Raw genomic sequence first — 24,991 nt, forward strand, 5'->3', positions numbered from 1 at the left:
CTGAAGACTTACTGCTTCCCCCATCCCTTCTTCCTCCTAAGGCCCCTGACAGTTTCCAAAGGTTACGATCTATCCTTTCTTTGATTTATATTTATCCCTTTGAATTCCATGGTGCCTTCCACTGGATAACTTCTATATAACCTTTTTCTGAAATGAATTATCCCTAAATGATACTTCTTCAGAAATGTTCCTCATCAGTTTGGAGGTGGCATTCTGGCTCCCATCTTCCCAATGTTAATCAGACTACACTTGTCTGTCCTGTTCTGTCCTTCTATTCCTCCATTCTCTACCCAAACTGAAAGGAGGAATAGTAATAATCATAAAAAGATATCACTATGTGTTGTTTTCACTAGAATATAATTTCTTAGAGGGCAGTAACCTTCTGCCTTTATTATGGTTTTCCTTTTCCATCATGTTATGGGCATATACCTATTATTATTTGAAAATACAAGGCCTGTTTTCTATTAATATTTATAGAATTCAAAGTCCTGCCACAGGGTAGGAATTCAATCCATTTTTGTCAAATGAAATATTTCAATCACAGAACCTCAGAGACAACTGAGGTCCAGGGAACCTATGAGATGCACAGAAGGTCACAAAATCTGTCACCGCAAGTGTCAGGATTCTATAGTCCAGATCTCGTGACCCTTGCCCAGGCTGTGCCCTCCTCATGGTCTGTTGTACCTCTTGCCAGTCTTATCAAAAGACATCAACAGGGCCTAAAGTGAGACAAAAGAAGCCCAGAGTAGCAGGGGCTAAATACTTAAAGAATCATCATAAATTATCAATTAAGAAAATGTGTGCACTAAAGAAAATAAATTTTAACACAGTATTTTGCTCTAGATGCTATGGCCTTTCCAGATTTCTTTATAAAGTGTGCAGGGGAGGTTATCATGCCAGAAAACTCAGGAACACCTAGAAAATTCAGAGAGAGAAATTCTGGTGGGACTGGTTCTACAGCACTGAATCGATTATCCCCATAGAGAAATCCACCCCCTCCCCTTCCTCAGCACAGCACAAAACCGAAACTGTTGGTACCAGGTCATCTGCAGAGTCTTATCTTTCTAGATGCGACCAGATTTGAGGGAAAGGGACAATGACCCCTTAGTAACTGTTGACTATGTTCCAGGAATAGGATTAGGTGGCTTATATACACTACTGAGTGTATTCCTTTCAACAACCACATGAGAAAGACATCATCGCTTCCACTTAACAGGCTAAACTAATGCTCAGAAGCCACGTGCCCAGGGTAAACCAGCAAGTCTAGATGCAAACTCAGGTCTAGCTGATCCCAAGGCCATGTTCGTCCACACAGTGAAGCTGATGTTTTCATTCAAGAGTGCCAGCCCCTTATCAGTGTCCAAAGAGCCCCAAAATGAGACAGGGTTATAACCTCTACCATCTACTTCTAAATCCTGTAAATGTGAAAGCTGTTCTCTTCTTGCTTAATTTATTTTAATTCATATCATCAGTCAAAACATTTTAACATCAGGACAAATTCATCAAAGAAGGCTTTTCGACCCTGAGTTTGGCATATCTTTAAAACCGACAAATAATGAAGTGTCAAGCTGGGTTCCTTAATTTATATGAAGTCACAAATGCTGATAACAGACTTGCCTGATATTTCTCTTAATGTTAACACCTAATTCAATATTCCAGACCTTCTGGCCTCATGAATGCTATAAGACTGTTCCTAGAGGCCCAGGAGGCCGAGCAGCCAACTGAGCCCACCAACATTTCGCCTGGGACTGCAGGCCATCCCCGCTCAGAGGAGGGCCAGTGGTGTCGGTGAGGACAACACCCCTCATAGGCCGGAGGGAGGAAGAGACTAGAAAAGGCTGCCCCGTGGAATTTAATAGGCTGCTCTTCTAGAGAGGACACTGTAGTTAAACTAATAAAACGGTATACTACTTTTCCCGATTTCTGCATTATGAACGATGATGTTTTAAAACTCCATACTTTTTAATAAGCATACACGAGGAAATTAAATCAGGCACGGCCTTTGAAATAATAATTTGCCCACTATTACCATTTGTTGTGATATTTTTATTGTAGCGATTTAAAAATTATGCTTGTAAAACACACTGTGTAGAAAAACAAAAAATAATCTAACTTCCTTTAAAAATTGCTGATGTAGAAGCCACATTTCTACGATATACTTTAAATGCTGGATTTCTCTGTTCCCTCTTGGCCATCCACCCTAACCCCAAGTATGATCTCTTTTTTAAATTACAGCCAACATTAACGGTCATGCTTATCAAGTGTTTGAGTTGATTCCTGGTCGAGCAGGACGACACACTTGGCGGGGTTTGGACAAAGGCGAGACTACGTCATTCGTTATCAGTCATGGCTGTGCCTGCGGATTCCTCACATGCACTTGTCAAGCTCAGGAGGGATCACTCAGGCTGGGACACCAGAGCGTGTCACCATTCTAAGTGAGAATACAGATAATAGTATCCTCTTTGTCACTGCTCCCAAAGTTTAATTACCACGCCCTCGCAGTTTATTCTGAGGGAAAAGATAATACACATATTAAAACAATTCTGGAATTATATGGCCAGATGAGTGCCACTTATCTTTTTTCCGTGTGTTAAGTCGCTGCTATACACTCTTTTTGGAGTGCTTAACAATTGTGTTAGAGAAGGGACATCCAATGATGCTTAGAAATGTGATACACATTTTCATTTCACACTCCATCAGCTTTTACAACTGCGGCTCAATGAAATGTAAGAGAGAACTTGGCAAACAGCCATATTTACCAAGGTATAAAATAGTGGTCAGGTTACTGTTTTATAGAAAGAAAAAAATGTTTAATTCTCAGTCCACATGACTAAAGCAGATATTCAGCTAACACCCTGCAGTGGTGATTTTCGACCGGTGGGCCGCAAGAATTTTTAAAACGTGCAACACCTGACTGCTTAGTCAGGGGCACTGACCTCTTTTCCTTGAGTTTGTCAAATAAAAAAGTGACAACAGCCAACACAACAATAGCCGTCCGGTGTGAATGAATTGAAATTATACCACTATTTTTGTCAGATCGGCATAAAACACATTTTTTGGTGTGCCGCAGAATTTTAGTAATTAGCTTACGTGTGCCACGAGATGGAAAAGGGTGAAAACTGCTGCCCTAGAGAAAGGCACCATAAGCACATATACTGACATGGTTTAGTGCCTGTTTAACGTAGGTTTTTACTATATTATAAACAGCTTCGTAAAGCAAGAAACGATGTCTCCCCCACCCCCTTCCGTTCTACTGACACAGAAACATACTGGATCTGATCGCCTTCGGTGTAAAATCTTTCACCTGAAAATAATGGCTTTTGCCTTCAGCTTCTAGGCTAGAAGCAGAAACAGCTCATTCCCTTAACAGGCAGAGAAGGAAGAAAAAGCTAAAGGCATCAGCAAAAATGCACCTTTCTAATTCCGATTTCAGTCTGTCGGGAAGGATTACAGCCTCGCGCAGACACTCAGCGGGAACTATGAACGGCAGCAGGAGCGCGGCCTCGCTGGCAGGCAGGGGGGCGTCTTCTACTCACCTCGGTCAAACCTGAGACTTCTCCTTTTGCTAACGGTTTGCTGATGGATGGAGTGTATACTCTGGCGTCTGCTACTGGCTGCCCTTTCATAAAGTGCTTCCCGGATTCATAAATGTCCACTTCGACCATTTTTCCCATGAATGTGGGGTTCTTTGGCACTAAAACCTTTAAAAAAATTTTCAGAAGGATTAATTTTTTAAATAAGCTTTTAATTTTAGAACAGTTTTAAATTTATAGAATTATTGCAAAGAGAACACAGAGAGGTCCTGTAGACCCCATACTCAGTTTCCCTGTGAAAACATTTTACATGAGCCTGACAGACTTTTCATGAGCCATTCTTGGTATACAACTATTAACTAAAGCCCATACTTTATTCAGAATTCCTCAGCTGTCCACTAATGTCCTTTTTCTATTCTGGGATCCACCCCAAGTGGGCTCTGCCTTCCAGCTGCTCCAGGACCTGGGGACCGAGCGGGAGGGGGGCACTCTGGGAGGGCGGCTGCGGACAGGGCTCCTCCATCGCAGGACGCCCGCTGTCCTCAGGCATGTGGGAGGCAGACCTGGGAAATCCCAGCCGGCAGCCAGTCACTTTTGGACAGGCCTTTGATATTCTGCTCTTGGCTGCCCCATGCAATGAAGGAAACCGAGACAACACTGATGAAAGCCTCCTATTTTTAATACCTTCCAAGTTAGCTGTCAGAGTACTGGTTCGGGTAGGCACTTCAAATAAAGACCTGCATGTTTGCGTGTACGTATGTGTGTGCGTGCATGCATGAGCGTGTGTTTTGGGGGAAAAGAAAGAACATTTAAAAGAAGCCTTTTTGAATATCCCAAACATGGGTGTTTGGAGGTAAATGGCTCCTTTAACTGGTTGCCATTCAGTTCTTTGGATCTGTTATAAACGCATGTATTTGTTAGTCCCACCTCCATGTAGGATCAGCTACTCTGAAGGGGACTCTGGCCAGTTCACAGGAAACTGACAGATGGTCTCTTTCCACTAGAGGTTTCGGATAAAGGTGCTTGTTTACCTTGAGGAAATGTCCCCCCTGCGTTGGGACTCGCAGGGAGTCTATGCGTTACGTCTCCCTTGCACTTCTATTTCAGGACTGTAGCTACTGGCCGATCTTTTAAAGTTAGGATCCAAAATAAAGAGACTAATTCTAACCCAGCAATACTTTGATATCTTGATACAATCTTTACTTCTGGAACTCATCTCATTAGAAAAATAATTCCTATGAAATCTTTGATACTTAGTTGTAGAGACAAAAAGGTCAGATGAGAAGTTGCACAGCCAGTTTCTCTGAGAGGCAAGAGTGGGTCCTGCCTTTCTGCGTTTCACTTTTCATGACCACTGAGAAGGCTGCTTCATCAAAGTGGAGAAGAAGGTCACCTGGGTGGCGAATTACTCATGGCAAGCAGACGAACTAAAAGAGCTTTAGTATCAGAATATGAAAGCCCTTTTAAATCAGTTTTTATAAAATGAGAAAATCTCTAGAGTAAACTGTCCCGGGGAGATCTGGTATGGTTCTAGGGGAAAATAACTCTCCTTGATCTGCTGCCTTGATGTGAATGAAGGGCTCAGTGTTTTTCCCCCTCCGGTTTTAATAATTGGAAAAAGCCTGGCTGCTTTAAATTGGAGGAAACAGCTAATGAGGCATGCCATTGCCTTTAAAATGAAGGGGAAAAAAGTTCCCCGCTGAGGCAAAAACCCAGATGGCAAGAGAAAGGAGAGGGAAGAGGCAGCGAAAATACAATCAAGCTCCTCCCCAGGGCTGAGCAGAAAGTTGGCCTGAATAGGAAAACGGCTCTCTGGAGTCAATTAATGAGATGGAAAAGCGGGGAGAGGCTCAGCTCAAACACGCGTGTTGGAAATCCCTCCTCAGCTGCTGTGTCCACCGGTCCTGGGCAGGGCTTGTTTAGTCTGGGCCTTGAGAAGCTCCCCCGCCTTCCTGAGGACCCGGGGCCAGTGAGATGGCTCCTGGTGGGACACCAGTGCTGGAGGCTCTTCAGCTCCCGCTTCCCAGCTCTCTAACACGCACACGTGGCCGCCCTTGACCATCCCTACCTGACTTGCCCACACTGGTCTTAAGAGCCTTCCCAAGCTCTAATTCCAGCCATGACCCATAGAAAAAAAATTCACTTTTTATTTGATGAGAAAGGGACCAAAGGGAAGAAAACCCATCTGATCTTGATACAATCCAGAATGACTCATGAAATCCCTGTCCCCATGAAAGCCCCCCACCTAAGCGGGCATATCCCATCTCTACATCCCGATGCCCTGAAGGAGGTTTACTGTTTTCTTCAGTCACATTGAATTGCTTTCCCTCCCAGGCAAGTGGAGTCCTGAATGCTGAACCGGAGTCTGGCTGTGGGGAGGCAATGCAGGCCGGCTTGGTGGGCAGGGAAAGAAGCCCCTTGGGTGGGCAGGGAAAGAAGCCCCTGGGTGGGCAGGGAAAGAAGCCCCCTGGGTGGGCAGGGAAAGAAGCCCCTGGGTGGACAGGGAAAGAAGCCCCTCGGGTGGGCAGGGAAAGAAGCCCCTCAGGTGGACAGGGAAAGAAGCCCCTCAGGTGGGCAGGGAAAGAAGCCCCTGGGTGGACAGGGAAAGAAGCCCCTCAGGTGGACAGGGAAAGAAGCCCCTCAGGTGGGCAGGGAAAGAAGCCCCTCAGGTGGACAGGGAAAGAAGCCCCTCAGGTGGGCAGGGAAAGAAGCCCCTGGGTGGGCAGGGAAAGAAGCCCCTCGGGTGGGCAGGGAAAGAAGCCCCTCGGGTGGGCAGGGAAAGAAGCCCCTGGGTGGGCAGGGAAAGAAGCCCCTCGGGTGGACAGGGAAAGAAGCCCCTCGGGTGGGCAGGGAAAGAAGCCCCTGAGTGGACAGGGAAAGAAGCCCCTCGGGTGGGCAGGGAAAGAAGCCCCTGGGTGGGCAGGGAAAGAAGCCCCTGGGTGGGCAGGGAAAGAAGCCCCTGGGTGGGCAGGGAAAGAAGCCCCTGGGTGGGCAGGGAAAGAAGCCCCTGGGTGGGCAGGGAAAGAAGCCCCCTGGGTGGGCAGGGAAAGAAGCCCCCGGGTGGGCAGGGAAAGAAGCCCCTCAGGTGGCCTCGGAGAGGGTCTGGCTCCTAACTGCTCTCCAGAGCTGTTCCCACAATTTGAGCTGAATCCAAGGCTCTTTCCCCTTTGCTCCCAGTATTTTTATCAAGGTGGGAGTTAAAAAAACAAATACTGAAACCAAACAAAACTAAAAAAGCCCCAACCAACCAATGAACCCGTCTGAGGGCCTGACCGTCAGGAAATCCCTGCCCTTCCCCGCCATGTTCCCCGCGCAGACATCCTTCCTGTCCCTGCACAGCACTTTCCCCCGACTTGGCCAGGCTGTGGGGGCTTTGGCAGGGACAGCTGCCTGCTCCAATCCCCCGGAAGCCCAAGGCTGGCCCTGTCAAAGGCTACTGAGGGCTAAAACACACGTATTCCTTCGGGAAGAATGCTTTGTAGACCAAGTCACAGAGAGAAGCCCCGCGTCGGCCCGGCCGGCTTGATGCTGTACTCGCTGCAACAAGATTCTGCAGCCCTCCCCCACTTCTAAGTTCCTTTTGCTTAAATGGCCTTACTTTCAGGACTCTCTCTCATTCTGGAGAAAAGTTAAGAACACAGAAGCATCTCTTACCTGCTCATAGAATCGATTGTGTGCAACGTAAAACTTGGAATCAAAAGATTCTTCTGTTACTAACACTTGCTGTCTTTCACCAATCTGGGAAGAGAAGGGGGGAGAGGGGTGATGAGGGAAAACACCTGAGAATTCGAAATAACTGCCCGCCCCGTAAGTAGCATCCTCTTGAACTTAAAGTAGGCTCTAAATTGCTAGTTACTTAACAGCTAATACAAGAATCACGGATTCAAATGTCATGAAAGACATTATTAACAATTTGGTAATAAAAATGAGTGTAGTATGAAGTCTGATTTTCTTATATAAGTATGAAACAAAACATGATCTTATTTCCTCCTTCAACATAAGATAATTAAGGCTTCTAAGAGATATAAAAATCTTCTAAATATCACTTTGTTTCTTGAAACAAAGTTGCAAAACAAGCCAGAACAAGCTGCTTCAAATCCAAATTCATGAAAATATTTTGGCAATATGAAAGAGTAGTAATAAACATTAATTTGAGTTATGAGGGGTGCAATACTAAAGCAAATGCTTCCAAAAACTAGTCATTAAGTCTGTGCACCTAAACATTCCGCATACTATTCTGAAATTACCGATGAATTCACACAGCTGTTTACTTATCACATACATTTTCTCTGTCACAGGCAACTGTCTCTTCTATGTTACAGCCATGATCCCATATTAATATTTTTAAAGAGAAATACAGCAAAAATATGGGACTGTTAATTCTCTACTAGATCAATCTACATTTATCTACATTTATGATCTAAGCATGCATTTTTAATAACTGAGAAGTTAAATCACACAAAACATGGGATAAAGAAATGCGACTATTCTAAAATATTCTACCATTTCCAAGTTTTATTCCACTGTGAAATGTAACATTTAAAGTATCAATTACTTATTTTTACAAGGTTATCAAAATGTCTGATGCAGCAAACCAGCTGTGTTGAATGACTGTGCCCAGAATTATTTTCGCCATTGCTACCTGGTAAATATAACCCTCCATATTAAAGCACATGGCCATGAAGGTTTTGAAAAAGCAATCCCCAGTCTCTTATGTAGGGACTTACCACCATGTTCAGGCAATTCCCATTTAGGAAACATAAACACAGCTGCACTAAATAGACCACCTAACAATTAAAAAAACCCCACCCTCTTCGACATACAAAGCCAATACCTAAATACACCATAATTTACTGTTTTTTTAAATTATCTCATTCAAAATGTAGTCCCCTTAGCCAGAGGTTGTAGGGTTTCTAGGATGATATTTATGAAAGACTTATTTCATTCTCTCAAAACCAATAATAGTTCCTGCAACACTAATTTCTTTTAAAAATCAAGTAGCAACAAAAGAAAGTTCCCCCAACTTCTCCTTTGAGCTCTGTTTATTAAAAAAGACTGACGAATGCTGGGTTTCACTCAAGTATATTTTTGTGCAAGAAAACTTAGAGTGTTTGCATACATTTCACAGTGTGAGTTGCTTATAACTTAGGATAAGTGTCTGTCGATGGTGCTTAAGGAAATCTGCAATCACACTCCATCTAACATCAAGTTTTCGGGAAATTAATCTCACAATAATACGGGATTGTAGAGACACTGAAGCCGAATGCTACTGCTTTTGTCTCGTCAGAGTTAACGCGGACAGTGGTAGCCATCGTTCTGGGGCTCTTCTATTTTATCTGGAGATACTAATGATAATATACACACAGAGTTAGAGGACTTGCTGTGTTTATACAGTAGAGGGCAGGGCTTTCAATCGATCCTCAGAGAACTATCTGTAGGTGAGTATTTAACTATTATTTACCAAAGGGATTCGGAAAACTGCTATGTGCAGTAATTTTCGGTGGAAACAGCTCTCCAGTCACCCCTTTCACCCTCTCAGCCATGGATGTTTTGTCTCATCAGTGAGGCTCTTAAAACTCCTCAGAGTACTGGGCAAAAATGAGCATAAGGGAGCTAAAACCTTGGTCAAAAGCTGCTACAATCTACCCCCACCCCCTAAAAATACCAACAAAAAGTAATAAATGCTCTTCTCAAAATTTGTTTAAGAATAAAGTTACAATGAAGGGCCTGAAAATACAGCCCTTAAGAGAATCAGCTATTTCAAGTAACCTCAAAAGCAACAGTGATGCTGAGGAAGGGGGAGTTCAGGTGGAACTCTGCAAGATGCAACTCCGCCTCGGTGACACGAGGAAACCTATGGGCAAGGACACGCGTAATAAACCTCACATCTTTTTTTTTTTTAATGAGCCACCTCCCCCTATACTTTCCAACTGTTTTCTCCTCAACACCACAAGATAGCCCAATGTGGTTAAAGACCTACAAATAACAAGGTTTAGGGCAGTCATCCAGATTTGCCTACGAATGCACAGAATCCCAGCTTAAGAGGAAAGAGGCAGGGTGCCCGAGGAAGAAAACACAAGGCCACATATATCCTTTGACAACAGAACAAGCGCCCAGCCATGTATTATTTTAATGGCAGAGATAATGCACTGGAAGTGATCAGATCGGTCTGTCTTCCAGATGATGGAGATCGGGCTTGTCTCATCTGACATTCTGATATTCCCTGGAGAAGAAGCTTCTAGGGCTACCTCTCTACCACTGACAGAACCTTCCCCAAGTGGACCCACTGACAGGAACGCAAGTGTCCATCACTGGCTTAAGACAAGCCCTCGCAGAACAACAGAACACAAAGAATGCCGTGTAATTTTTAAAATGAACAAACTCCTACAAATGTATGAGGTTGGAAATAACAGTTTTTATAAATTTTGCGACTAATAGCACAATATGGCTGTTCAGCAGAGATGACTAAGATGAAAGTGGAACTATAAACCCAAAGATGGCCTAGAAGGTGGCTTTCAGAGAACTGGGAGAGTCAAGGGGAGCAAGAAAGGGGAACAGGGAACATATCTCAACGTAACAGAGGCCGCAGACAACAAACCCTCAGCTAACACCATACTCAACAGGCAAAAACCTGGGCGAGAGGAAGGGGTACTCAAGACACCCAATTCCACAGAAGGGCGGGACGACTCAGGGTTTGGGCAGATTGTTTTTAAGATAAAAGAGATTTGACTACATTTTGGGCCTTCACATTCCTCGTCAAAAAAATGAGTTTGGTAGAAGTGACAGCAGGTGGAGAGAGGAGTAGGGCAGAAGAGGAAGTGGGTTATAATATTTAAAGGCCCTTTCATTTTCAAAATTCTAAGCCATCATCAGTAGACCTGTAGGCTAGGGACTGGCATGCCCACATGGTTTCAGATGAAGGAAACTGGCACTCTAAATCCAGGCTCTTTTCTCTTACGGCGAATGTATGCTCAGAGCGCTCTGTCATCACTGGATGCTTTCTTGCTGCACTTAAAGTAGCAATGGAATCTTTAATACCCACCAAGAAACATTTACAAAGTCTCTCAAAAAGCTATGGAGTGACCTGAACCTGAAGAAGCCTGTCAAAATCTTTGGAGTGAAGCCCCACCCCCACCTTTTAAAATAATCCTATGAAAGATATCCCTTTTACTTTAAAATTTTTTTAAATTTATTTTTTAATTTATTGATGTGAGAGAGAGAGATTGATTTTGTTGTTCCGCTTATTTATGGATTCATTGGTTGCTTCCTGAATGTGTCCTGCGTGGGGATCAAACCCCCAACCTTCAGGTTTTGGGGATGATGCTCTAACCAACTGAGCTACCCAGCCAGGGCACACTTTTCCTTTTGATTTGCTTTATAAGTATATAGTTTATAGTTGCTTATTTAATTTCTACATCATTTTAGAGTTTAAGAACTTGGGGTGGGAATAAAACCCCCTGCTATAGCATTTCTATGGGACACTCAGTTTCCATTGACAAAGTTTGACCATCAGGACATTTGTTGGGACTTTTCTTTAAAAAAAATGTCTTTACTGATTTTAGAGACAGAGGAAGGGAGAGAGAAACGTGGATCTGCTGCCTCCTGCAGGCCCCCTACTGGGGATCGAGACCACAACCCTGGCATGTGCCCTGACCAGAATGGACCTCCATGCACGGTAGGATGCCCAACCAACTGAGCCACACCATCCAGGGCTGAGCTGTTGGGACTTTTGGAAGTGGCTGTCAATCCTGGCACACCTGCTTTAACAAGCTAGGCATACTCTGTAATTCATGCATCAAATGTCAGTGGAGAAAGTAATCCTTACCTGAGGACCATTGCTCTTAGAGTAGTTGCCTTGTGCCCTTGACCAGGAATGGAACCCTTGACCTTTCAGTGTGTAGGTGGACACTCTAACCACTGAGCACACTGGCCATTTAGTCCATTTTAACCTGACTTTAAAAAGACATTTTATGGAAAACAAATGATAAAAGTAGCCTTGTAAAACCACCTGTCCATTTCACAGAGCGGGTCACTGAAGTGAGGGCAGGTGCAGGACGCCTGCCACCCCCAGACCTTGCGTCACTGCTGACTCGTGGAGTCCCTGGGATTGAGGGCCTGGCTGTGGAAGAATGAAGGCAGCACAACTTTCTAGGCCGTGTTGAAAAAAATATGAGAAAAGCTCTCATGCTTTTTTTTAAAACCACAAAGGCAGACAATAAAGACACGATTCCCCTAACTAGACGAAGTAGGTAAAAACCTGAAGGAGGCTTAGCAATCTTATTTCACAGAGGGGAAACTGAGGTCCCCCATGTGCAGGGATTTGCACAGGGGCAGAGAGAAGAAAAGGAAGTCTGGGGCCGTTCCCTGCGCTCGGTCTCCTATTTAATTGCTAGCTGTAGAGAACATACAACATCACGGATCTAATTCTGCAGCGCACGGCTCTTCCTTGAGTAGAGAAACATCTGTGACAAACAAAAAGCAATGTTTTTTAAATTCAATTTTTGGGTAGATTTTTCAGTACTGTTACATAATCAGCTAAGCTGTGTTATTTGTGTCATATCTATGCTTAAAATTTCCCAAGTGCCTGACGTTGTGAGAAACATCACTAACCAACCATATGGCCAGATAACACACACACGAAACACACTAGCGTTAAAAAGCAGTGGTTTCCAACAGAATTTGGTTGCTGAATGAATGCTCATTCGAGTACACTCTATTTCCCCATGGGTCCTAAAACAAACAATATCCTACATGGCTATATAAGGATTTACAGAGAGAAACTAAAAAGAATTGGTTCAAGACAGGCAGACAGTACTGAAATTAAACAAAAACATCACAGTATCTTGGCCTTCACTTTTAACCTAGGAAGAACTGTTCCTGGTATAAGTACTCCTTAGACTGGAAGATGCAAAAAGTTTCTTTTAAACTCATAAATAGAAACTTTATATCAAGTTTACTTTTCTCTTTACTTCTTTGTTTTTTCCCTTTCTCACTTTTGTTTTCCTTAAACAGAAAATCTGACATGGAAAATAATTTCAATTCGATTTCTACTCTGAAGGGTTAGATTAGGTTAGAGTTCAATATTTCAATATAACTGCACAGAGCACCCAAAATACATTTACAAAGGACAGATGTATATTTGAGGACTGGTATAAGAGAAATAATTTATTTCTTGAAAACACTTGCAAAAAGGTAAACAAATTATTTTGCTTCCTATAAAAAGTTTCTAGTAATTAATTTTTCTGTCCAATTGCCTGAGGGAAAAAATGGAGATGAAAACACACATATCAAAGCTCTCATAATTATTTACATGAAGTTCCTAATAAACTTGAATTCTATCTCTGCTTATCCTACAAGATAGGCTACTTCTGCAGCTGTGTGTTTTTGTTGTTGTTGTTGTTGTTTTATTCTAGATAATAAAAAACAATTTTTTCTACCTGACTGGTTTCTGAATGCAAGACTCTGGGAAATGTCAAATGCCTTTCTTTAGTTCTAGTCAAATTAGTTTTTTTTTATTTCCCCCCCAAAGCTGCCTGGAACATGTTAAACACAAGGCTGTGACCTTAAGCTCTGAAATAATATTTCTAGTGTCTGTGCAAAAGCCTGCCCCTCACATACACCTTTAGACTAATTACTGCAGTGTAATGTTGCCAGGGAAGCACTGTAATTACACTTGGAGAAAAGTATGGTCTTGTTCTTTCTCGGCTAATGAAAATGATAACCTTTCCATTTTGATCCATCCACAACAGGCAGAGCGGGCGATACCGGGTCTCCAGGGGATACAGTCATTTTCCTGACTGTTTATGTACACTTCTGCTTTCTGGCCCTGCAAAAGCTGGAATTAAAGCACCAGGCATACTTATGCTAAAAACAGTCAACAGTAATAATAGCAATAACATTAAAATTTAATATCCTTACTCCACAATGCCATTCAATAATGAAATAGGGCCATGACACAGGAATGTGTGTCAAAAATGATGATAGCACAGAAAACAAGTAATGAGACTCGCAGTCCATCGTATTCCAAATGCCTGCTGTCAGTTTACTGGTTTAGTTAAGGATTCTTGAGAGAAGATGTTGGACAGCTTATTGTCAACGGGGCTGGCCTTGTACCTGACTTTTGAACAATGACAGAAAATACATTCTCTTAGATTTTTAATAGATTTTAAACAGTATCTCCTGTGTTAAAAGAAAACACATTCTTCAGCTTCACTTATTAAATACATTCAAAAGAGAAAGCATGTTCCCCTAGGTATTTAACCTACATGTATTTATTAATTGCCGTGAATATCTTCGTGGCCCTATGACTCCTTCCTCCTATTTCAGAAATAAAGTAAACATGAAGGGAAACTGAAAAATAATTTGCCTTTTTAAAGTCCTTCCTCCCAAAGCAATGACACGAGATAGAAAGACCAGACCCAAGGTGGCTCGCTGAATCAGGTCAGACTATGACATTTCTTCTCGCAACAGCCCAGTGTGCTGTTTGCTTCAATCACCGGCTAATATTTTTTCTAGCCACATGTTCAGCCCAGTAAGAGAGAGACAACCCAGGGGAGTCTCCTCAGTTGGGGGCAAAATCCCATGCTTTAGAGCAAAGCTATTCCACCAGCTGGTTGGGAGCCAACAGGTAAGTATACTAACGGTGCTTTGTTGATCTGGTTAAAATAATTCTCAATTCTCAACAGCAAAGTTACATAACGACTGCCAACCTGATCCCTTTTCAGCATCGGAGATCTATCCCTGAGTCCTGACTGAACTTCCAATTCAAAAAGCAGCCCAGTCTTAAAGATCTGCCTGTACATTTTTGGTATTCTAGAACATTCTAAGGGTTACTTACACTGCTTTTGTGGAATTTTTAAAAATTGTTGTAAGAACACATAACACGAGGTCTACTCTCTCTCAACAAACCCAAGCAAGCTGCCCTTCCTTATCACAGGCCTGGCACAGGCACGTTGATCGACTTCTCCCACACCTGGGAAACTGCACACCTAGGCAGCACCGGAAGGCGCTCGGCCTTGAAAACTGTCCAAAGTCCTGTGGCCCAGACCTTGCCAGCAGCATCATCCATGAGCTCCCATCAATGGAATGGCTAAGTGGGGTCAATATGGGACTATGTATGTGGAACACTTTTTTATTAAAGGTTAAATTCTAAGATGGAACAACTGTCCCTATCACTTCCACCTTCCTGATCTTTTTCTCACGTTGATTGGTTGCCTCCAGCATGCACCCTGACCAGGGCCGGGGATCGAACCTGCAACCCAAGCACATGCCCTTGACTGGGAATTGAACTCAAGACCCTTCGGTGTGTGAGCGGACGCTCTAACCACTGAGCCACAGCGGTCAGGGCTGGGCCAATCTCCTTTAATGAGCTTCTCAACAAGGTAGAAAGGTGACCACACTTACAGCTCAGAACTACTGAACAGACTGCCTTCTTGGAAAGCGTCTTTAGAATTTTTGTTTCACTGATGACACAATAAATGAGCCAGATTACAAAGAGAAAGATAGACGACCGAGTTTTAGAAATTTAGTGTTCATGTAATCTAGTAATATAGTAATTACTTGCCAATTGTCCTCAGCTTTTGCTCAGAGCCCTCAGTCCAAAAGCCCTGAGATGACTGCTGAGAGCCGGGTACCTGCAGTCTCCTACACCACCGAACGCTTCATCGAAACAGTCTAACACAGACGAATTCAAAGAATGGTTCAGACATTTGGAGGAGGAAAGGTGTGGGTGTGCTATGGAGGGCATTTTCTAATTTTCTTTGTGGCGAAAGAAGGCTCCTTTTCAAATATTAAATTACAGGAGTATGAATAAGTTCTAGCTCACCCGGCCTCTAAATGTGAATTTTTTGGAATCATGAATTCAGAGCTGGCAAGGGGAGAGGAATGAAGAGATCATTTTACACATGAGAAGACTAAGGCCAGTTAGAGATTAAGTGATGTGGTGAAAGTCATACAGCTCATAATAGTTATCCTTACATTAAAGATGGATGCTACCTTGTCAACTGTTTTTAGGCAAGTGAGTTACTGACTGACTCTAAGCCTGCGCCATCCGGCACATAGCCACTAGAGGCACGTGGCTGCTGAGCACTTCAAATGTGGCAAATCCTGCCCTCGCCAATCTGGCTCAGTGGTTAGAGCGGCGGCCCATGGACTGAAGGGTCCCAGGTTCGATTCTGGCCAAGGGCACGTACCTCGGCTGCAGGCTCCATCCCCAGCCCTGGTTGGTGCTCGAGACGGAGGCAACCAATCGAAGTGTCTCTTTCACATCAATGTTTCTCTCTCTCTCCCTCCCTCTACTCTCTCTGAAAAGCAGTGGAAAATATCCTCAGGTGAGAATTACCAACAACAACATGTGGCAAACCCCAATGGAGACGTGCTGTCAAATATACTCCAGTATAAAACACACTGGATCTCAGAAACTGAACATGGCCCGGCTGGGCCTGGCTCAGCGGTTGAGCGTTGACCTAGGATCCAGGCGATTGGGCTTCGATTCCCGGTCAGGGCACATGCCCGGGTTGCGGGCTCGATCCCCAGTCGGGGGCGTGCAGGAGGCAGCCGATCCATGACTCTCTCATCACTGACGTTTCTATCTCTCCCTCTCCTTTCCTCTCTCTGAAATCAATAAAGATATATTTAAAAACAAACAAAACAAAAAAACTGAACACGGATAGAAGGATGCAAACCACTAACTAACTTCATGTTGATTACATGTTGCAGTGCTTTTGATATACTGGGTTAAATGCAATATGTTGTTAAAATTAATTTCATTTCTTTCTTTTTACTTTGGTAGTGTAGCTACCAGGAAATTAAAAAAATAGCCGTGGTTCATGCTGTATTTCTATTAGGCTGCTCTAAAACATTACTATCTAGTTTTTAAGGATTTAACAGAAATCCCTCATTTCACTATTTAGAAGGAACCATATTTATCATTTAAAAATATTTTTAAACTCATCACAAACTATTCTTAATTGCAGTAATCATGGAAATGTAACACTTTAATTTTAGGAAAGAATGCATACATGTCTATACGTTGTAAAGGCAGGAATTTTGAATTGGTAAATTATTTTTTTCGGCCTTTCAATTATTGCTTCCATCTTTCTGGATGACCACAGCCTCCCCAAAAGCTAAACCATGGTCACCATGCTTGTTAGTTTTAGGAAAATCCAGGCATTCAAGGAGAGGACATCTAAATTTTCCAATCTGTCATTTCCCATTTTGTGTAGCTACAAAAGCAACCATATAAAAAACAATGGCATTTGGAACGAAAAAGGCAGAAATCGATTATTCGCAAATCCACTTTCTTCAAAAGCCTCCAAAGAATGTCCAAAACACGTACCGCCTTTGGTAAGATAAATTTTCATTATCAACCCTGTTACCAAAAAACTCAGCTAGATGTGAGCAATAAACAGCCCGTGCAGTACACACCATCTTCCGACCATTTGCAGTCGGGATTGAAGCTGAGGAAGCAGAAAGGATTAAGCCAAAATCAAAGACAGCCAAGCTCTAAGGGTGTCTAATTAGCATAACAAAAGGCACTGCCACAATCCTTGGGCGGTGGGCAATACATCTCATTAAAGAAGACGGAATAACAATGATTCTCTCTGGCTCTCCCCCCCCCCCCCCTTCTTGGCTTAGCTCTGGGAGACCCTGAGAGCTCAGCTTGAGAGCTTCTGCTTTATTGGCCCGGCATTCAGGCTGCAGGCTGAAGAGCCCACTTGTGTTACTGTGCACCTGCATCTCAACGCTTTATCCCGATCTCCTCCCCCGCTGTGAAAATGCGGCTTCTTCAAGCACACACAAGTCCCGCTATGCAGTTCATAGGCATATAATAGTGAGAAATGGCAACGATGACCTAAAAAATGCATACGACTTCCCCCTACAATGACTTGACTTAAAGAAAATTGATCTATATGCTTCACTTCACCTATTCTGTTTTCCTCCTTTTACACTATATTACTTCAGTCTCAGAGTTAATGAAGCTAAATTAAAATTCTACGAAATTTTATTGCAACCAGTAATTAGCCGTGAGTGCGCGCGAGCACACACACACACACACACACACACACACACACACATCATGCGATTTAATGGGAGTAGTTTGATTCGGACCTATCCTCTCTCCCTATTTCTTCTTGATGATAGAAAATTGCGAAAACATGAAACTCAACAAAAGAAAATTGATCTTGCAGGTAAACACGTGGGCAGTTTTTGTATAGATTTTAACCAAGAATAAAAGAGTTGACTTAAACCAAGAATAAAAAACATTCTTCCAGGGTGGTTACTAAGACAGATGAAAGCGTGGAGTAATCCTGTCCCCTTTTCATATCCATCCTCTTGGGGGAAGGACTGAGTAGGAAGGGGAGAGAAAAGAGTGAAGTTATTTAATCCAAATACTTTTCAATTCTGAGCGACAGTTTTGATCAGTAACAAAGGGAATCCAGTGATGAGGGCTGCTGTGATTGTTTTTAAAGGCCTATTCTGCCAAACACTATATTGCATAGCCTATTTAACCTGAACATTACTAGGCCTTCAAGTTGCTCTAGGAAAATTTGTTTATTATAGATGCAGACAGGAACCTCTGCAATTGTTACCGACACTAAACAGCAGAAAAGAGCCAACTCACTGGGAAAACCTCCTGAGCCTATTAAGTCTGGATTTTCCCAGCTGCTGTAAAGTTACTGCATTGCAGGAACTTAGAGACCTTGAGAATATTCAAGTCTTTAACATGATGGACTGGAGACCTGGTGTGGAACATTTTAATGCCACAAGTATTCTGCATGTGGCAGTAGACAGTTAAAATAAAACCTGGGACATCACCCAAACCCTAAAGGCCATCCTCTATGTGGTGACCTACTCAGCATGCAAAGCCAGTGGGTTTCTGCCTTCCATCCTATAAGTAGAATGGATTTTCTTTTAATCCTCTCTCCTACTGAACTCCTGTTTACTAGGCAAATCACACTGTAATTTTTTTTAACTTCTTGCTTATCCCCACCCCAAAGTCTTACCCAAAGTAGTATCCAAATGTACCACATTAATAGAAATTCTATACTGCTTTGTATTGTAAAGCACAGTAATTTTGTATTTTAATCCCCAGTCAGTGACAGATCTTTCAGTCTACGGCCTTACGTCTGACATAAGGGTTTCTGGGTACATTGGTGCAATCTCCTTCCAGTTTAAGACAGAACCTCAGCCAATAAGAGAAGAGCTTGAGGAGCACTCATCAGGGAGTCAAGAAGCCTTCAGTTCTACCTCTGCCACTAACTGGCTCTTTGACTCCGAGCCAGTCATTTCTCTTTGGGGCCCTACTTTCCTCATCTGAACAAAGGGGGAGTTTGAAATCAATAACCTATAAGGCCACTCGAGACTCACATGTCCTGTGTTTCTAAATTAAGAGTTCCATCGGGAGGCAGGACCAGCAAGGTGTCCCCCAGCGCACACTCAGGGCCCCCAGTGGGAAGGGAGGTTCCGCCACCAGGGGCTGGGGGGTCCCAAGAACAGGGCTAGGGCTGGCCCCACAGCCTGTCACTGGTCTCATCACCGCTGTTCCTGCCTTTCACTCCCGGAGCCGACACAGTCTGGGATTAACCATGGTTGCCGAAAGCAAGGATGAATGAAAGAATGAACAGGAGCAACATTTCAGGGATTCAATTTACCTGTCTGAAAGAAATAATTAGAATAATTACTGGGCTTGAGTTTTGAGCTGTCTTCAGATTATAACCTAGCCTCTGGGGTCAGTGTACGTGCTGGAAAAGCTTGACTACTATTGGTAAATACAGCGGACAGCACTCCTCCTGCCGCCAGGAGTAAATTTAAAAACTTCAGGCATCTTCCACTTCCTACCAGAAGACAGCTCTGTGAGCTGAAACACATTCACGACTTCAACATTACCACTGGGTATCTTGATTCAAGTAGTCAGGAGAAAATTTTAATTTGAGGTAGGAAACTGTCTTGGGGCTCTACCCAATTACTGCCTGGAAACAGGAGTAACCTTTAGAAAGCAACACTACGGATGTGCGTAGAGACTAGGTCGTTGCTCAACAGCTCACAAAGTGGACGGCTGCGGGAAGAAGGTGGCGTGGCCTCAAGGAGCACGCTCGGCAGTCCTGCTGGACCGCCGTCCCTGGAGGAATCTTGCCTGAAAAGCACAGATAACTCTTGTGCTCCCCTTTCAAAGCCATGACTCAAAAGGATTTCAGAGAAGTAAGACAAAGCATATTTAATGGGGAGAAAGAAGGAAATGGCCAATATTGATAAATCTACAATTCATTTTTTCAGTAGCTATTGGGAAGATGAATCATGCTGGAAAAAAAACCCTGAGCAGCTTCTTGTCATTTCTAAAATATGATCCTGCGCCTGCCTGAAAGAGTTAAGGGTGTATAAATATTTATCATTCTTCTTTCAAAAGGATAAGAAAAATTCCTTTTGCATACATGAATTTCAGATTCCTAAGCAAACATTCGGATATGGTCAGGGGCTCGTCATCTTAATGAGGATATGACAATAATGTTTTTTGTTTTTTTTTAAAGTTGCTTATATGTGATTAAATAAAAATACCCTACAGATTTTATTTTATACTTAGGCACACACAGACCCAAGAACAGTTACTGCTTTTGGAAGCATACGGACAGGATGGATGACACGAATACCATCAAGGGCTTACAGTGGGACCAGGGTGAAAGATTCATTAACAGTGATAAACAGGATATGCCTTTCTTAATGTTCTGCAATTGCATATTCAATACAGCAGGCCAGTGAATGTGCATTTTAACTGCATTTTTAAGAGAGCTTCCAGATTTTAATTACAGATTAAACAGTTATTTGTAAATGAGAACTTCATTAACATATCAGAAGCACAATAGACAATGATTCTCTGTCACTGAATGGTACATAGGATGGTGTGATGTTTAAGAACAGTCCCTAGCCTGACACTGCACCAGGGCAAAATAGCCGATTTACCTCGAGCAAGCTGATACCTTAAAATATTTTAAGGGAAACAACCTGGATGAAAGCTCATAAGATTCTAAATTCTATGAGAGTGGAGATTTTGTTTCTTTTATTTGTAGCTATATCCCTAGTGCTGAACACCATGCGTGGCTCACAGTAGGTTTTCAATAAATATTTGCTGAATAAATGAATGAAAGAACCAGCTCTTTTTAACAAGTATATAGTTATATTTTTGTACTCATAGTATCATGCCTTGATATTTTTTGAAAAATTGCCAAATTGGAATAAAATCATCAGTGAGGTTATTCTCAAAGGATTTAATTTTATAATTTCTCCTAAGGGGCATAGAAGAAATGCATTTTTTTTTGGTTTGTTACCACCTTCATAACAAACATCAGTGGTAATAATCTTATTTCACATAGTAATTTGCTTACTTTTTATCAAAGGCTATGTTTTAGAGCAATTTTAAGTTCAAAACAAAATTGAGAGGAGGGTGCAGAGATTTCCCATTTATCTCCTGGTCTCTATACATGCCCAGCCTCCCCTCACTGAGGTGTCAATGTGGGTTCATTAATGTTAACAAATGTACCACTCTGTCCCCCCCTTTTTTTAAAAAAATATGTCTTTATTGATTTCACAGAGAGGAAGGGAGAGGAAGAGAGATAGATAGAAACATCAATGATGAGAGTCATTGATCAGCTGCCTCCTGCACGCCCCCTACTGGAGATCAAGCCCACAACCCGGGCTTGGGCCTGACCAGGAATCTAACCGCGATCTCCTGGATCCTAGGTGATGCTCAACTGCTGAGCCACGCCTGGCCTGGCAAGTCCCTTATTTTTCATCTTTACATACACGTTTGTTGTTCCCAACTCACAGATGAAGAACATAGAGAATTCAGGTTACCCGCTCAAGGCTACTCTGTGAGTTAGACATCGCTCCCGGCCTAGTGTTCTGTGCAGCACGCAATGCTGCACCACTTTTCTGCCACTCTGTGTCTGGTATAAAGCACAAAAGGAGCTCCTAAGAGGAAAAAAGAAGCCGTGTAATAATCACACAACACAGTTAAGCAGGAAAAGGTGGGGAATGGAAGAGGGATTTTCATGATCATCATTCACTGACCAATAGAGAAAGGAGGAAAATAAAACATTTCCTCAAAATAGTCACCCAGAGTCCTCTGATTTGTGCTAGGTTATGACATCAGATACAAAACTGCTCATGCAAAACGCAGATGAAGAAAACTGTCTTAAAAAAATCAACATATACTTTTTGTGATTTGATTTCTAAACTGACTTCATCAATATGAGGATGCACTGGACTTTCACAGAAATTAGGAGATGTGGGGAAAAGGAAGTCAGATGTGTGATACCTGCTGGCTTACCAAACCACGGAAGACAAAACCGCGGGAGGTTCTTCAAGAGATGTACTAGTTCCCTTTCTGGGATACACAAGCTGAATAAAAATTCATAAAGCAAAGTTGAGAGCCCCAGGGACCATTTACAACCCGGCAAAAAGTACTTGGGAAGGAAGTTTAAACTCTAAAATGCTACACCAGTTTCCTTAACAGGTACCTCAGGCTGGTGAGGCTTCCTAGAAACCGGCGAGGTCAGGTCATTACAGCTGGGCCAGCAGCTAACGTCCACTTGCTTCTAAACACTTTTCGAGCTGTGAACAGCCCGCTTGACCATGCTATTGGTGTATCCCAGCTGATATAGTCTTTGGTACCACGGGACTGGCAAGTGATATAAAACTTAAAGGCTGCAAATTTAGTGTTTCAAGTAATGGTGGTGGTGGCTCGGTGGGTGGGAAGGATTCATGAGAAAGCTCAAGCACCAGATGGAGAAAACCTGATTCTACTACTTACTTCTATGAACCACCTTGGCTATGTTCCCGTGATAAAATGGTTTATTTATTTCTTCACCAAACACCCTACGGGGTAGGTACTGGCTTATCCTTACTCCACAGATAGGAAAACTAAGCCCACGGAGGTACTCTTAGCCACGGTTACATAGTTTATAATGGTGAAGTAGAGTGATTTCATTTTTAAAAAGTTCTAAGATTCAGAGTGACAGAAATCTACTACTTTATGTATACACAGACAGTGACTAGTGCAGCAAATTAAAAATGCTGTTTTTTGAAGCTGATAGTTAATAGCTTAAAATATTCAGTCACAAAAATTTTATTTCTGTTTTTAAACAAATACAAAGATATATTGCTATTTGGAAATGATTATTTCCAAATTCTTGAGCTTGCCAGAAAGACAGGAAGTAAAAAAATATAAAATAAATGTAATGCTAAGTATATTAAGATACATCTCTCAATGCGAGCATTTCCTAGAAAACACAGGGGAAATGCCTGCGGGGAACTACTTGCCCCGAACTAAGCATCTTCAGTTCAGTGGGTGATTTCTTGAGCATTAGTCTTGAGGTTAAGTAAAGCCCCAGACTGTTAAACTGGTCAATGAGGGAAACATCTGACTATTAACGAGCAAGTTCATGATAATGAGCTGCTGATTCAGGGCAACTGATAAGCCTTCTGCAGGCAGTGTTTCTATTCCGGCCCCATTCGCCCTCACTCCTCACTTCAGAGCGACAGCACAGCCACGTTTTCTCCACTTTCAGCGGAACTACAACGTAAGTGCTGAAGGATTTTACACAGAAACAATAGGCACTGGCTTTGTGCAAGAGTTTTATCTTATAAAAGACCCTTCAATATATAACCCCTGTCATCCGGTTCAGAATGATGATAAGAAATGTAATTTTGTGACTGTCCTTTTCTCTCTCATCTTACTCTTTTCCCAGTACACCGCCCTGGCCTTGGGTGCTGGATGATTGTCTTTGAATCGCCATTTCTCACCCTCTCTGCTGACCTCTCTCCACACTGGCTGCTACTATCCTGTAAGTCACATTTTCTTATTTAGTTGACAGACCAAACAAGTATCAAAGGATGCTAAGATAGGCTGAGTTCAAGTGAGACTGACTTTTATTCGGACAGCTACTCACTTTTACCATCTATCAAACAGGGAAAGCATATACAGCTATCTTAGAATTAAAGAAACATATATAAAAATATCAGCTAAAATACTACAGAATACATTTAAAAATTTTACTTCTCACATTGGTTAATTCAACATTTCTGGTTAGGCTGCTAGGCTTTGAGAAATTTTTTCTTTTTATCAAAAATAAGTGATTACTCCAGCCCTGGCTGGTGTGGCTCAGTTGGTTGGAGTGTCGTCCAATACACCTAAAGGTCACGGGCTCAGTTCCCAGTAAGGGCATATACCCAGGTTTTGGGTTCAATTCCTGCTCGGGGTGCGTACAGGATGCAGTCGATCAATGTTTCTCTCTCCCCCTCTCCTTTCCTCTCCCTCTAAAATCAATTAAAAATAAAAATCCTCGGGTGAGAATGAAAAATAAATAAATAAATCTCTTTGCTAAAAAAAAAAATCAGTTGAGAACCTTAAATACTACCTAGCCAGGTTGAATATCATATCATACTCTTTAAACCAAGCTTTTCATTTTGTAAATCAAGTGCTTTGGTTTTGTTCAAAACACCTACTATCCTCATGTATTCATTTTAAGTAGTTAATGGAAAGAGGGTAAAAAGATCATATAAATTGAAGTTTTTAAACAGAATTACTGTTAAATGAAATTATGAAAAATTCATAATCATTACACACTAGACCAGTTCTTCCTTGTATTTGATAGCATATATATTCTCTACAAAATAAAGTCTTTGTGTATGTGTAAGTGGGTGATGCTCAATTTATCAAAAAATAATTATCATGATGTATAAAAACTATCATAAAAATGGAAATAAGCTAGTATATTAAAGTGGAGGGGAAAAACCCTTCAAAAGTAGAAGGGAAGAGACCTAACTTTAGAAACAATGCAGTATTTTACAGATTTTCACTTTGTCCAACTCTACCTAAATTAACTGAGAGTTCCCCAAAGTCCAAAGACGCACAGTTCAGTATGATTCCAACTTAAGAAGGAGAAACACTGCTTATATAAATAATTCATTGAACAGCAGAGTTGTGGATTTGTAAATCATAATTCTTCTCTAATAGTAGGGGACTGAGAATTGCTTTCCAGAAATGAACTTCCATCCTGTGAAGACATTTTCAGACTCAGGGCAGGAAGACCCCTGCTCAGCTGTCCTGTGCATAAGCTCTCACATCCCAGCGCATGTGTCATCCTTCAAGCACAGCGGCTACCTACACATGTGGATTCAAAGCAGTATTTCCTACTCCTTTCTTCAGACTATAACTTACCAGAACAAAACAAAAAACAGTCCAAGCAGATTAAAAATTTCACCACTGGGACATGAGTTGCATATTTAGTATGTTTGCCATATTTGCACATCGCTTTAGATGCCAGCCTCTTCCCTGCTCTGTTCCACTGTCTGGCCTTTCAAAAGAAACCCCAAGTTAAATTCTTACTGTGCCTAATTTATAAATTAGACTTTATCATAGGTATGTGTATATATGGTTTGGTACCATCCTCAATTTCAATTTC

At 42.3% G+C, this 24,991-nt stretch overlaps 1 protein-coding gene across 5 annotated transcripts in view; it reads right to left on the bottom strand.

Moving 5' to 3' along the window:
• The window catches only part of CDKAL1 (CDKAL1 threonylcarbamoyladenosine tRNA methylthiotransferase), a gene marked incomplete at its 5' end in the record, with an annotated part of 552,436 nt that overhangs the window by 21,452 nt on the left and 505,993 nt on the right, over window positions 1-24,991 (bottom strand). For all 5 annotated transcript variants that reach the window (XM_081143988.1, XM_081143989.1, XM_081143990.1 and 2 more), the window contains 2 exons: window positions 3,537-3,701; window positions 7,188-7,271. In XM_081143988.1, coding sequence (XP_081000114.1) covers window positions 3,537-3,701; window positions 7,188-7,271 — 249 coding nt within the window. The remainder of the gene's footprint in view (window positions 1-3,536; window positions 3,702-7,187; window positions 7,272-24,991) is intronic.

Source organism: Miniopterus schreibersii (genome assembly GCF_964146895.1).
Source record: "Miniopterus schreibersii genome assembly, chromosome: 8".
NCBI classification, from domain to species: Eukaryota; Metazoa; Chordata; class Mammalia; order Chiroptera; family Miniopteridae; genus Miniopterus; species Miniopterus schreibersii.